The sequence below is a fragment of the Odocoileus virginianus genome, chromosome 31 (assembly GCF_023699985.2).
Source record: "Odocoileus virginianus isolate 20LAN1187 ecotype Illinois chromosome 31, Ovbor_1.2, whole genome shotgun sequence".
Taxonomy (NCBI): domain Eukaryota; kingdom Metazoa; phylum Chordata; class Mammalia; order Artiodactyla; family Cervidae; genus Odocoileus; species Odocoileus virginianus.
In genome coordinates this window covers 2632019-2647533 of record NC_069704.1, presented here as the reverse complement: position 1 = coordinate 2647533, position 15515 = coordinate 2632019, and the positions used below count along the sequence as shown (strand labels likewise).

At 41.1% G+C, this 15515-nt stretch overlaps 2 protein-coding genes across 6 annotated transcripts in view; one reads left to right on the top strand and one right to left on the bottom strand.

Annotated features, from left to right (window-relative positions):
* FBXW2 (F-box and WD repeat domain containing 2) overlaps positions 1-10520 on the bottom strand; it is a 33150-nt gene extending 22630 nt beyond the window's left edge. The window contains exons 1-3 of one of the 5 annotated variants that reach the window (XM_020893611.2): positions 10432-10520; positions 10221-10329; positions 4442-4951 (exon numbers count right to left, since the gene is read on the bottom strand). In XM_020893611.2, the coding sequence (XP_020749270.1) occupies positions 4442-4931 (490 nt within the window). In that variant the 5' untranslated portion in view covers positions 4932-4951; positions 10221-10329; positions 10432-10520. The other 4 variants (XM_070459192.1, XM_020893610.2, XM_070459191.1 and 1 more) reach the window with 4 other exon arrangements.
* Positions 10521-12392: 1872 nt separating this feature from the next.
* Positions 12393-14989, top strand: B3GALT9 (beta-1,3-galactosyltransferase 9). The gene is given in 3 exon segments (XM_070459121.1): positions 12393-12398; positions 13639-13672; positions 13675-14989. Coding segments are annotated over 3 exon segments (1101 nt in total). The 3' UTR covers positions 14736-14989.
* Positions 14990-15515: the final 526 nt, after the last annotated feature.

Here is a 15515-nt window from a genome sequence, read left to right as displayed (position 1 = left end):
GAGACCATTCGCTAAGTGACCTTCAGTCAGTCACAGAAGAACAAACACTGCTCAGAGCCCACCCGTGAGGCACCTAGAGTGCTCACGCTCAGAGAAAGCAGGTGACGGTTGCCTGGGGCTGTGGGAGGAGGGGAGAGGGTGTCAGTGATTAATGAATACGGTTTCAGTTTGAGAAGATGCAAAATGTTCTGGAGACAGACGATGGTGATGTCCGTGCAACATGAACGCACTTGATGGCACCAAACTGTGCATTTAAAATGGTTAAAATGGTAAATCTTCCATTTTCCCACAATTTGTTAAAAAAAGGGGGGGGGGGAGATTATCTAATGTTATATAGGAAAACATGAGGCCATTCAATTTTACACCATAATAAACATCAGCAAACAATCAGGTTGGGCTGCACTGTTTGACAAGGCAGAAACCTAACTTCAGCTGCTAAGCCTTCAGGAACCATTATCCTCTCCTCTCCTGCTTGTCCCAACACTCTCCATAGACTCTCATCTGCTGTGCTGACGAACCCAGCATGTTTTCACAGAGGTCACCAATGATACTGAGTAGAAAGCAAAGTGAACTAAATAAATGTAGACTATTTTTCATTACATGAAGGGGAAAAAAAACCCTCTCAATTCAGAAAACAGGATGGAAACAATCTTTGATATAAAAAAAGGTAAGCAGAAAAATGAGCTGTAACGCAAATAGAGTAAGCTGTCTTATCAAGCTAAGCTTAAATATTTAACTGGTAGAATCAGATCTCAGCTCTCAAACCATCTGAGTCATTTGATTGTTAACCAACTGAATAAACATTTACTAGTGCCTCTTTAGGACAGGCAATTTTCATTCTCCTTTTCAAAACTGTTTATTACCCTCTGTCTCTTTACCTCTCCCCATTCTCTGAGTACACACTCAAAAGGAAGCACCCTACACTCTATGCATTCTTTTTCCTCTCCATCTCCTTTTAAAATTTCACTTGCAGCCACAGCTATGATGTGACGAACTCCTAAACCATTCTCTCTAGCCCTGAGCACTCTCGAAAGCTCTTACCCTGCATTTCCAAATATTATGGGACTCTCCACTTACACATCCAATGAGGTTCAGTTCATCCCACACTGAACTCCATCTATCCTCTTGAATTTATTCTCAGTTTCTACTCTTTTACTAGTACTATCTTCACATTTGTACATGCAGCTAGAAGACTGCAGTCATTTTTGAAATATCCCTATTCCTTGCCACACTCCCAATTCACTGCCAAATCCTGTCATTTCTATTTCAATAGCTACTCTTCCATTCAACTGCTACTTTCAGAAATCTCTACCCTTAGTATCCTGTATCTAGACCTATTTAAACTCATCTAAACTGCAATGGACTAGTAACTTAATTTGGAAGCTCGAGATCTGTCTGTTAAAAGGTATCCAAGGTATCAAAGGAATTAATACCTTCTGGGGGAACACTCTAGAAACGGCAGGGTGGCTTCACTGTCAGTGAGAGGACATTACTGGCCTCTACTCGGCAGAGACCAGGAATGCTGGACATACTGTATTGTCTGCAGTGCACAAAGAGAATCCTCTTGTATTCTGCATGACATTCTTGAAGGTCCTGCCAGATACTCAGAAGTGTAAAGCTTATTCTTAGTTACCTAAGGGTAACTAAGGGTTACCTAAGGGTGAGCCTCAGGTGGGGCTCTGAGGCTCTGGGTGAGCCTCAGGTGGGGCTCTGAGGCTCTGGGTGAGCCTCAGGTCGGGCTCGAAGGTTCTGGGTGAGCCTCAGTCAGGTTACCTTTCTGATCACAGTGTTTACGTTCTTTGAGGAAAGAACAATCCTGATTCAGCTACGCGTGCTCACACTGCCTATCACGCAGTCGGCATTTTATAAATAAATATCTACTGAACAGCACCAAACGCAGTAGGTTCCTCTCTCACCATTTCAGAAACGAGCAGAATTTCTGAAATTCTGAACACACATACAATCTCATACAATCATACAATCTATACCACGCTAATTTTTAGCATTATTAACCCTTTTGGTAAAACTGTTTCACTGCTTGCTTAAGGGCTAATCTGAGAGTCACTAAGTTTATCGCCAAATTCAGAATTTTCCAATTCAACAACAGTGAAAAGACAAGCTCTTAAGTGACAAGGTGATACAAACACATGTTTAATTCTATTAACACCTATTTCTTGCTAGTAACAGTCCCAGGAATGCTGCTTTAAATAAATGCTTTGAATCATTTTCAACAGCACAATTTTCCATAATCAAAGTCAGTGAATTTAATCATACTAAAAATAAGATAGCATATAGACTCACCTGGAGAATAATCTTAAAATGCAGGGTTGTGTCCAGTCATTTGTAGATATTAACTGCCCAGGTAATTAGGGAATTCAAGTGAATGTATTCCATTCACTTCTGTGCCAAGTAACTGAGGTTTTATTGCATTTCAAAAGCCAAGTTTAACAAGACATTAAAAAAAAAAAAAAAAAAAAAGCTGGAGCTAGTTCTGAAGATGAGACAACTACCAGTATTGACCCAAGTGTGAATAAGTGCCAAGTTCAAAGGCAATATGGCATCTTAATCTTAAAAAAAAAAAAAAAAAAAAAAACCTGCCAGTGATTATGAGGCAAAAAGAATATTGAAAAGTCATCACCACAGATGGGAAAGCAGATCAAGGTATAGAAGAACAGACGATGCTGTTCCAATAATCAGGCTTTTAATAGTACAGGGAAAATAACATGAGCATGGAGTAATCTCAGGATGACAAACAAAACCATGAAATACCTTAAATGTTTATTTTATAAAACTGACCAAGTGTCGAGCATTTCAGAGAATGTCACCGCATTAAGAAAATGGACAACCTCAATGAATAAAGAAATTCAATTTTAAAACAGTCTTGAGAAATCATACCCCTCTTCACCATTAAAAATATTAAACTGAGTGTGGTAGGACTCTGAGGGAGAAGCAGGTTTACCTTAGACTTCGCTGTGGGCATAGCACCAATTCAATACATCTGGAAAGGACACTAAGAGGCGCTATAAATTCATTTATACTTATGGATCTGGTGATTCTGCTCTGAGGCTTCTGCCTCAAATGAATAATCCAAAGGGAAAAAATAATGCAGACAAAAATACCCATAAAAACAGAAACAACCTGAATATGCACTTGTATGGAAATGGCTAAATGACGATGATCCATTTACACAAAGAAACAGTGTGTGACAGCCATGTAGCTCAGGGAACACTCGTGTGTGTCAGAACGCATCCCGAGGAAGCAGCGCAGGACGGCCCCGTGACAGGCTCCTCTGTCCATGGAAATTTCCAGGCAAAAATACTGGAGTGGGCTGCCACTTCCTACTCCAGGGAATCTTCCTGACCCAGGGATCAAACTTGTGTCTCCTGCAGTGGCAGGCAGCTTCTTTAACACTGCGCCACCTGGGAAGCCCAATATTGTATATTATATATGATGGAAGCAAATAGCATTATGATCACTGATAAGATGATCTAGAACCTTGAGCCATTCTAAACTTTGCTTAGTCATTATACACAACACCTATCAACATGTACTGCCTGAAACATGGGCACTAACTATATAATCATATGTAGAAACACATGCCCATTATAATTGGAAGATGCACATAATTCTAACTTTAATCATTACATTTATAATAAAAAGTTACTTTACTTGTTATTGTTGTTTAGTTGCTAAGTCGTGTCTGACTTTTTCATGATCCAACAGACTATAGCCCGCCAGGCTCCTCTGTTCATGGGATTTCCCAGGCAAGAATACTGAAGTGGGTTGCCATTTCCTTCTCCAGGAGATCTTCTCGACTCAGAGATCAAACCCACATCTCCTGCATTGGCAGGCAAATTCTTTGCCACTGAGCAACCAGGGAAGCCCTGATTGCTGAGTTTTAAAATATCCAACTATTTTCATTCCCATGCCCAAACTCTTCTAAATTCTTCTCAGAACCACAGGATCTTAGAGCAAGAGAAACAGCTCCCTTTGCATATTTTAAATACAAGGAAACAAACACAGAGAGGTTTCATAATCCTTTCAAAATGAATTATTTGCTAGGACTAGACAGCAACTTTTCTGTTTTTTCCCCAAAATCAGTGCTGATAGGAAAAAAAAAAAATTAACCAACATGAAGGACTGTTTATGAAAGAAAAGTATAGAAAAACATAAGAGCTTTCAGATTCATCTCACATTTATAAGAATGTCTGGAGCTTTCTTCTCATAAAATTTTATAAAAATAATTGTCTTCTCAGAGTGAAAAAGGATAAAGGGGTGGTGGTGGGGAGAGGAGGAACCAGTCAGGGATGGAAGGATAATGCCATCATAGATATCTCAGAAAATTAACAACTGCCGTTCTGAAGCCTGAGGAATATTTTGTTCTGTCTGTAAGATTACACTCCACGAAACGTTAAAAAAAGAAAGGCCCAGGCTCTCTTACCTGTGCACAGAAGCCCATCTTTGTAGTAAAGTGCATACACTCTGGCACTGTGTCCAATTAAAGACGAGGTCTCAAAGGCTTCGTGGTCCTCCAGTTGCTTCATTCTCAAAATAGCCTTCAAATAAACCTTCTTCCAGTGCAAAGCGTCCTGAACAGAATCATCTATCTGCCAGCCCAAATTTTTACAGGCGGTCTGCCACACCTCTGTACAGGCACTTATCACCTTATTCCACTGTTTAGAGACGAGGCAGCATGTGAGTAAAGTCTGAGGGTCGAGCCATTTTAACAAATAAAAACTGAGCTCCAGGGGAAGGAGTTTGAGGAAGTCCCGCTTGAGCAGAGTCTCCAGGTTATTGGAGAGGTGTCTGAGCTGGACTGCCCCACTCAGACTAATCAGGTGATCCAGAGTTTCATTTTTCTGCAAGTCCGTCAGAGAAAGAAATGTAACAGAAATGTTATCAAGCCATGTCTCAAAGTCCTTTCTCTCCATAAGGTTATGGAAAAATTTACCTGTGGCACATCAAAATATTGTATTAGTTCTGCTCAAAAAGACCATTCAAGCAAGACTGCTAACAAATGAAGTATTAAAAATTAGTGCAAAAAACTGTTACAACTTTAGAGCTTAGTTACATTACAACTTTACAGTTAATACATTATATTTATCTGAAATAATTTCCATGCGCACAAAAGAAAACACATTTGAGAAAACATACTTTAACAAATCATGACCTCCAAAACATAACTCAGTGAAACTAATTTTGGTGTGTGTGACTTGCTCCTGAAGTCTATCACATGCTACATGCATCTTCACAGTAAAAGATTTACAAAGTATTCATTCTTTATGAAACAGTGTATTCTGTATAATAGAACCCCCATCAAAATCATCATGATACCATTTTCTTAAATACACTCTACTTGGGCACGAAAATCACAAAAATAAGCACAAGGATGTGACACCCAAAAAGTAAGTCTCTAGAGCAGCAACTTGAGACATCAGTTATCAGGCTACGTATAACCTGACCTGTTATAGGAATCACAGAACTGACTACTGGCTTTTGCAATAAATGTTTAGGCAAAAAGGTATGGGGAAGGAAAATAGCCAGACACAGTAAGTTATATGGCTCAGGTGTTCTGGTTCTTCCACTTCCTTTACGGCACTGCCTGTTAGAACATGAATTTCCAAAAGCCTTATCTAGCCTTACACGGTCTGTTTTAATAAGGTTAATATGAGCTGGAGACAACTCTTAACCTCATGTGTCCCCAAGAGCCATGAGGGTCCTGGAGGTGTGCACAAATAAGACAAATTAGTCATCGTGATGCTTACAGATGCACCAAGAAAGGTACCATCTCCTTCACTTTGCACATGAGGAAGTTGCAGGTCAGAGGAGGTAAGTGATTTGCCTACAGCCAACAGGGCTATTAAAATAGCAACAGAAGGGGCTGAAAGCCAGTGCTCTCAAGATCAGGACTCTTCCGGACACACCAAGCTCTCTCTCTCTCTCTGAAGCCAGTTACCATCAGGAGAATCACAACCTGGTGATAAGATCTGGGAGCACTGAGTCCATCTGATTATACCATTTTCCCCTTTAAGGCTAACTGGAACCCATTCCCCCCCAACCAAAATACAAGTATCCATCAATCCATACTATGTCAAGGTGTCTACCCACTCTTAACAATGGGGACTAAACTAATGGGAAGAGAAGAAAAAGTAAAGCAAATCTGTGAAAACCACCTGTTCCAAGATCAGCCATGTTGATAAATATTAGTGCTGGGCAATAGGTACATGGGGTTTCTTTTTAGATTTTCATGTGTTGAAACATTTCAATGATTAAAAAAAAAAAACTTTCCTTGTAATCTGACCAGTTTCCCATCGTATTGTCATACTAATTTAAAAACCTAACGTCCAAATTAAAGTGAAAGAGGAAAATAAATTCATTTATCAGTTCAGTTCAGTTGCTTAGTTGTGTCCAACTCTTTGCAACCCCATGGACAGAAGCACACCAGTCTTCCCTGTCCATCACCAACTTCCAGAGCTTGCTCGATCTCATGTCCATTGAGTTGATGAAGCCATCCAACCATCTCATCCTCTGTCGTCCCCTTCTCCTCCTGCCTTTAATCTTTCCCAGCATCAGGGTCTTTTCCACTGAGTCAGTTCTTCACTTCAGGTGGCCAAAGGACTGGAGCTTCAGCTTCAGCAGCAGTCCTTCCAATGAATATTCAGGACTGATGTCCTTTAAGATTGACTGGCTGGATCTCCCTGCAGTCCAAGAGACTCTCAAGAGTCTTCTACAAAACCACAGTTCAAAAGTATGAATTCTTCAGCGCTCAGTTTTCTTTATGGGCAAACTCTCACATCCACACATGACTACTGGAAAAACCAGAGCTTTGACTAGATAGACCTTTGTCGGCAAAGTAACGTCTATGCTTTTTAATATACTGTTTAGGTTTGTCATAGCTTTTCTTCCAAGGAGCAAGTGTCTTTTAATTTCATGGCTGCAATCACTATCTGCAGTGATTTTGGAGGCCGAGAAAATAAAGTCACTGTTTCCACTGTTTCCCCATCTATTTGCCATGAAGTGATGGGACCAGATGCCATGATCATTTACCAGGTTTACACAAATAGTCAGATCTCACTGTCCAACTTCATTAATATTAAAGTATGTAAAGATCATTTTCATTAATTTCCCAATATCAAATTTGGCAGGAACATTTGTTATCAGACAAAAAGCAGTTAAAGCAAACAAACCACTTCTAATCACATCATCTGGTGATTAATGTGTCTAATGTTATCGAATAGTGAATGGACTTTAAGTCTCAGGGTTTGGGCTAGGTAGGATTTATTAATTTAAGGATTTACTTGGCTGCCAAAAACTAATGAGTTCACGGCAAGTTGTATGAACTTAACACAAGATAACAAGTGTCCTGGGAATTTCTTGGTTGCCCAGTGGTTAGGACTCTGCACGTTCACTGCCAGAGGGCCTGGGTTTGATCCCTGGTCAGGGAACTAAGGTCCCACAAGTTGCTTGGCACAGCAAAAAAAAAAAAAAAAAAAGCCACCAACAAGATTAACAAGCCTCCTTTTTCTGCATCCTAACAACCTTTTACCTGTAATATTTCTGGAAAAGTTTTACTTAAAAAAAATCATTCACAGCAAGACAAGAAAAAAGTTTCTGTAGACATTCATAGAATGTCGCCAATAGCTAATTAATCCTGGCCAATTAAAAACATAACCAAAACATGTGCCCAGGAATCATTTTTTACCATGAAGAAGTGGGGCGAGGGGCTTCTATCACATCGGCCAGGCCACACACTCGAAGTGTGCCACATACGCATCTTAGGAATACTGACATTTGTGTACAATGAACTGTTACTTAAATGGACACAAGGCAAATTTATAATACCCATGAAAACAGTATCATTACCAAATAACTAAGAGACATCATACAGCACACCCGATCAATGAACCCAAGACACCATAGAGATTATGGGATGAGTTTGCCATTGAGCACCTTTAAAAACCTAGGCATTTCTGAGATTTACACATTCTCCTAACAAGAACTGCTCTTCCAACTCTTAAAGACTGCCCTTTAAGCTACTGAACCCTTTATGGGACGTTCTTATCCAGTTCTTCATCTCTCACTATCATGAAAAAGGCATCTTTTTAAAATAAAGTAGGACCCATTAGCTTTGCAGAATGCACTATTAAAAAAAAAATCAGCTTTTGTTTCTCTAAAAAATGAACTGACTCTGGAGAGAACTTGCTTAAGGTCATAGGTCTAAACTGAAGTCTTAGAGAGCCTCTAGAAATATCATGTACTGGCAGCACAAGGCCCCATAGGGAATACTTCAGGAAGTGAGATTTCAATTCAACTGAAGGAGGAGCTTTTAAAACATCAGAGCTTTCCAATAATGGAACAGCTGCCTCCAGGGTGGTGAGCTTCCCAGTGCTGGGAATGGTCAAGGACAGCTAGCTAGAGAGGCGGATTGAGGTAAAGGAAAATGCTCTGAAGTCAATCAAATCTCCCACAGATTCAGCCACTTCCTATGTGATCATGGACATACTCAACTAACTGCTGAACTTCAGTTCTGTCGTCTGTAAAATGGAAGCTAGCTCACCTGGAGGGCTGTGCGAGTCACAAACAGCAGGGACAGGCTCAGAACGCAGCCCAGCAGGGTAACTCAAATGGCACTTTTTGTTAGTTTTGTTACTATGAGTACCTGGCAGGAAAGCTTCAGTAACATCCCTTTCAACCCTAGGATATTACCAGTTTCTCTTTTTTGTCCGTTCTGCGCCCCCACCCCCATTTCTCTTAAAATGGATTAAAATATACAGGAAAAAAAAGAAAAACCTCAACTGCTCAAACTTACTGAGAACTTAATTTTGTAATTAAGGGCAGTTACTGACAGGAGGTTGATTTCCCAGGAGAGGCACTCTCCTTCCACCCTCTCCACACTCCACAGTGTCTCATTCTTCCCCCCCGACCCCAACTTAAGACTCAACATAAAACTTGCCCTTCCGCCCTCAGTATTAACAAGAACAAAGCTCTGAAACAGACAGATGTGAAAAGATTCCTAACCTGGGAGATGAGAGGCCTGGGCTTGGTCTCCGGTTCTGCTATTAACTCCCTACGTTCCCTCAGCTAACTCTCATCTTTGTACTAGAGTACTACTCATAGATGTCACCTCATGTGATTTTCACGACCTTGTGGAAGGTATGAGAACTGCCCTTAAAAAATGAAGAAATTTATGGTCCCCAAAGTGGAGTGACTTTCCCTGGGTCTCACAGGAAGGAGCGGGCACAACATCTTGCCCAGACCCCACCCTTCTCAAAAAAGCAAAACAAAACTTATACTTCCCGGTCTTACTAAAGACAGAACATTCCTGACTAAACATGATGAATGCCGTTTACCTCTCCTCTCTCAGGACCTGGCCTAATCAAGACAGAAAACAAGACATTTGCTATCTCTGGGAGGGAGGTTTCATCTTCCCTCTCTCTTCTTATCAAGCATAACGAGGGTTAAAGAGAAGAGAGACTCTGCGCTTATCTAAATAAACTTACATATACATAAAATATCTTTTGAATACTCAAGAAGCTGGTTAATACTGATTGTTTCCAGAGAATACTGGAGGGTTGAGGAATAGGAGTGAAAGTCCCTTTATGAATTAAAAATAGTATGAATATCTGACCTGTTTATATCCGCCTTCGGTTTTAAGATGAATTTTTAAAAGCTTTGAAAGAATACAAACAGGGCTTTGCAACCCAACTTGTTGCTGGGTAACCCTGGGCAAATCACTTCACCTATCTCAAGCCCAACTTCCTCACTGGTGAAAGGTAACCACTAACAGCTTTATCTACAAGCGTTTTTTACAAAGAATAAACGGGATAACGCACATAAAACGTTTAGCACAGTATCCGCACAGTGGAAGCCTACAAAAAATGCTGCCTACCACCATTATTTAGCATTAACCCTGCTATCTTTATTGCAAGCAGCACTCCACATACACACCTGTTTCCATGGCATACCCACAATTACGGCGCAGTCCCGCACACTCGTACAGCGCTTTGTACTTCACAAACCACCTCTCCACACTGCTTCATCCTTCAAACTCATTAACAGCCCTGGGACATCACGGTTAACTCATTTCGCAGCTAAGGAAACTGAGGCTCCAGGAGGCAGTCACTCAGTTTTCCCATCTCTAAATCAACTCCAGATCCCTTCAACCCGTTCGCCGCTCCCAGGTCCCCTACTCCCGGAGCCGTGTTCCGCGCGGCACTGACCTGAGCGAGCGCCCCGGGGCCCAGGACCTCGCGCCGGGCTCACACCAACTAGGCGCGCTCGGGCCGCCAGAGCCTCGCAGCGGCCAGGTCCGCTCCGCAGCCATGGCGCCTGCAGGGAGAGAAAGGCAAACAGCCCGAGGCGCGACGGGTCAGCAGAGGCGCGGGCCTCAAAGAGCCCCCTCCGCGACCCGGCCCCGCCTAGAAAACAGACCTGGACCGGCGGCCGCCGCTCTGGGTCCGCAGCCTCACAGGGGAGCGGCTTCCGGTGCTGCCTGCGTCATCTCCGCGCGTCCCTCCACCCGCGGCGCCCAGCGGACGCGGCTGAACTTCCGGCCCCGCCGTGAAGCGGAAGTAGGAGGGCAGAGGCGCGTAGAGGCAAACGGAGCATGCGCAGGACCCTTTAGTCTTGTGGCACCGGGACCGAAGTTTACTTCGAGGAGGTATAAAGAAATTGTCCAGCGAATTTATGTCCGTCACCCAATCTGATCTTGCACCACCGACTGACACTTTTTCTTATTATGCTCACTTTCCGAGGAGGGCGGCAATATAAGAGACATGTCCAAAGAACAGCAATTCATATGACAGAGAGTCGTACGTGCAGTTAGTGGTAGAGCAGAGCGAAGGCTCCACGCGTCCGGAGTACATCTAGGGCACTGAACACATGGGAAATAAAGTTGATTCTTTGTGGTGGAAACTAAGTATGGAGTTCAGAAAGTCAGGTCTTAAGAGAGCGGGTTTGGTTTGGTAGACAACAGGAAGACTGAGAACTTCTAAGCCAGAGGGTGACTGATAATGATATCACAGGAAAATTTAGGAAGACATAGGTTCACATGTCAGATTGGGTGACCTTTATGAAAGAGAAGGCAGTGCTCAGGTAATCAAGAAAACCAGGCACTTCTATTTGCAGCAAATGATCTCAACCCTAGTACTGTAAGAGTTTGCTGAATCAAACTGAAAATTCTAGATGGAGCTGGCCCAGAGATAATATTGTTTGAACCTCTCAAGGACAAAGAAACCAAATTGTCTCAGTTTAAGTCCAGAGACTACCCAGGAGCAAAATTTATGGCTTATTAAAAAATGAAAATTGCAAAATGGAATTTGTATTTAATGAAATCCAAGACCTTTGTAATCATTCAATTTTGTATATGTAAAAATTCTCATTTGCATTTTTTAAGGATATATATTCCCCACTTTGTAAAAAATCTCCAAGAATCCACAGTGATTGTTGAGAAAACATAGCTAGCTTTAAAATGCAATGAATTCCTACGCAAATAACTACAAAAACTGCTATGAAGGGCAGGCAGGAAGATCCATATGCAAAAAGAGAAACATGAAATATAGCCTGGCATAGGAACAGAAGGTTCAGTGCAACTGCTTGTGACAGGAACATAAAAATACGCTGGATGTTGTTTCTTTCTTTAATAAACTTGCTGATCAAATGGTATTTGGAGTAATTTCTACACATAGAGACAATAGAAAAATTGCAAACATCAAATGCTTGGTTTTTCCAGTTCAGGCTAAAATGGATTACAGGTTGTTTTCTATTTTGAGATAAAGTTGCCTGGGAGAGGTAGATGGATGACATATAATTAAGAACAATCTTAACATGGCCTATACCAGGAATTCAAAATCCTTCCTGATGAGACATGTATCAAACTACACCGTAAGTTTCTTTGGGTAGAAAAACATGCACCCACCAGGGATGACAAGTATCTCTTGATGTTTAACACATTTCTCGCACGTGTATGTACCAGGGAGCAGAAACTACCCTGTTTAGTTTCTTGAGATACACTCTGTGTGATGATGCTATGGAGACATGGTATGTGTGAACTGTTCTTTCAACTCCCACACATACTTCACCAGGAACTCCATATAAAGACAAGGGGTCAGTTTCAAGAGTTACACAAGGTTGGAAGCATTTGAAGAGGTTTGCTTTCTATTCTTTATTCTGGATTCACTCTAGCTGTAACATGATCAGCACTTGCTCTCCTATAGAGCCAGCAGGTATTCTGGGACAAAAGCTCAGGTTGATTGACAAGAAACCTTATCCTGAAGGTCTCAGGCACAAGGTACTGTACTTCAATTGCTGTTAGTGATCCTGAGATACATTTGGACATACTTTGACATCTGGACTCAATAATTTCCAAAGCCCCCAAATTGTTCACAGACAACATGCAGGTAAGTTTCTTATAATCTTTGTAGCATTTTATATCTACTAGAATAAGCTTTGAGTAGGCTGAAGTTTCTTCTTTGTGTAAATCATCAGATGAACTAAAAAAAAAAGGAAAGGAGTTCAGATTATAGTTGTGGGAATGTTTTGCTTTGTTGTTTTTTTCTCATTAAATAGACATGGGTAAGTAAAAGATGGACTTCAGGAGTCTCTAGTGGTTAAGAGTGAGCTTTGAAACGGACAGATTTGAGTTCATATCATGGCCCTATCTCACCCTCTTCTTACTAAATGATCCTGGGCAAATGCCTAAACCACATGGATGCTCAGCTTAAGTCTGAAGATAACCTATCTCAAAGGGATATTAGCAAGACTGAAAAGAGTTAAGGCATGTAAAATGTTTAGCATAGGGCCTGGCTTACAGCCAGTGCTCAATAAGACATTAAGTGTCACTATGGGAGTCTTTATTGATTGAAGCTCCGATGAACAGACTTAATTCTTCTAACGTCGCTGGCTCTGTTATATTGCAATACTGTATTGTATATGTTCTTCCAGATGGAAAGTTTCCATCTCCTTTAAGGTGATGGAATAAGCTTGGCATCAGATATGTCCTAGATCTCTGAAAAGGTGCTGTGCAGATAGCAGCAATCTGCCCATATTGAAAGACATGTCAGAAAGATTAGGGGACACTGTCAAAACAGATAATGTCAGAATTCAGTATTAAATTGAAAACTCTTACTAGAAGAATGTAAATGTTTGATAGTAACCACTGTGCAGTGGTCAACAAAAGCTGCCACTCCATTGACAAATAGCCCTGGACCTTTGTAATCAGAGAAGAAATTGACCCAAGCACACTGGTTCCAGAAAGGACCATCATATATTTTCCTGTAAGTTTTTAGCATAATGATACCAATTGTTACTTTATAGTCATGTGTCTATGTCTGATTCCTCTGTTTCCCCAGAGTCTAACACAGTGCCTTGAACATAGTAAGGGTTTCATCCAAGCAAGAAAACAGATGACATTTTGTTTAGTTTCCACTTTGTGCTAAATACTGGTCTCAGTAGTACTGGAGAAGAGAGGGGCATGATGTCCAGGGGACCAAGATCTAGTGAGAGAGACAGGTAACAAACACTAATAATAAACACTTAAAAATAGTGTACTGTTAAGTGCTTTCAGGTGTACACAAATTCCAGGAGTATGTACATGGAAATGGGGATGAAGCTTGAATGAATGTGTGTTCTTTCATTTAGGTGACTTTCTGCAGACTTTGGACCCATCAGTGGTGTTCATCCTGTTTTATGTTATTCTATTTCATGCCTTGCTTTTTGGGGCTGATTTTCTGGAAGAATACTTCCTGCATGCTTTGCCTTATGTAGATATGAAAGTTCTTGAAATTAAGGATAAGGCAAGAAAATTGAACACGGAGCCCTTGAGAAGCAATCTTTCCAAATACTATATGCTGAGCCAGTTGGAGGTGTGTAAAGCAAAGAGCATATTTTTGCTCTCTCTTATATTCAGTAGCCCAGAAAATGGAACAAGGCGGGATCTCATCAGGAAAACCTGGGGTAACGTGACCAGTGTCCGAGGGTACCCCATTCTCATACTATTTGCTTTGGGAATGCCTGTTTTGGTGACCACTCAGCAAGAGATAGAGTCCCAAAAGAATAATGACATAATTGAAGGCATCTTCTTGGACAGTGCTGAGAACCAGACTCTGAAGATCATTACCATGATGCAGTGGGCTGTGACTTTCTGCCCTAATGCCCTGTTTATCCTGAAGGTTGATGAAGAGATGTTTGTCAATATACCAAGCTTGGTGGACTATCTTCTCAATCTGAAAAAACACCTTGAAGATATCTGCGTTGGAAGAGCTATCCATCAGGATACACCCAGCAGAGACCCTGATAGCCAAGAATCTGTCCCTTTCAGTGAGTACCCAGAAAAGGACTACCCAGATCACTGCAGCAGGGAGGCATTGGTCATGTCCCAAGATGTGGCTCGGATGATGTATGTTGTTTTCAAAGAAGTACCCATTATAGTGCCTGCTGATGTGTTTGTAGGAATTTGTGCTAAGTCCATTGGCCTTATACCCATCCACAGTTCAAGGTTTTCTGGGAAAAGACACATCAGATACAACAGATGTTGCTATAAGTTCATTTTCACATCCTCAGAACCTACAGATGCTGAAATGCCCCTGGCATGAAAGGAAACTAACAGTGGAAAAGAATGTACGCTGCTTGAAACCTATTACGGGCTTGTTTCCTGCAAACTTCTGACGTATCTTGACAGCTTTAAACGCTTTCACATGGGTACCATAAAAAATAATGCCATGTCTTATGATGACTAGGGTTTCTTTGTTTTTCTTCAGAGTGTGTTCTTTTAAAATTACCTCCAACCTTGTTACAGAAAATGTCCCTCCTTTCTCGTGTTTTTATGTAGTTTCTCTGAATCTTTAATTGTACTCGGCAAGTTGCCAAGTGTCTTATTGCTCTGATGTAGTACACTAAATTGAGATCTCATTTTAAGAAATTTAAATCAGTGTAACACGATTCTCTTCAAAATAAAACCTTCTGTCTAGAAAAGAGAGGACATAAAATTGAATTATGACTCAGAAGTCTTGTTTCTCTTTTATAATTAATGGGTTTCTAAAAATCACATTCTATGGAACTCTCATGACTCAGTGATCCACAGCAGTGACTGACTTTTTAGAATGCTCAGAATTAAAGAGAAACAATAAATAAGGAATTTAAAAAGATGTTCATCTTGTCTGCAAGCAGGAAGCCTTTTAGTAATCTGGATGGTGGAATCACATTTAAAAGTTTTAGCTACCTAGTATATATTAACTTAAATTTCACTGCTATAAAGACTTGGCTGTCTTTTGGTTAAACAGTTTCCATCAGGTCCTAATTAAGCAGTGTTTTACAAAAGGGATACAACAAATATGCATCTCCTCTTATGCAGATAGTCTACTGGGCTTCCCTGCATGGTTCAGTGATACAGAATCTGCCTGTCAATGCAGGAGACAGGGGTTTGATCCCGGGTTGGGGAGAATCCCTAAAGAAGGAAATAGCAACCCACTCCAGTATTCTTGCCTGGGAAATTCCACGGACAGAGGAGCCTGGCAGTC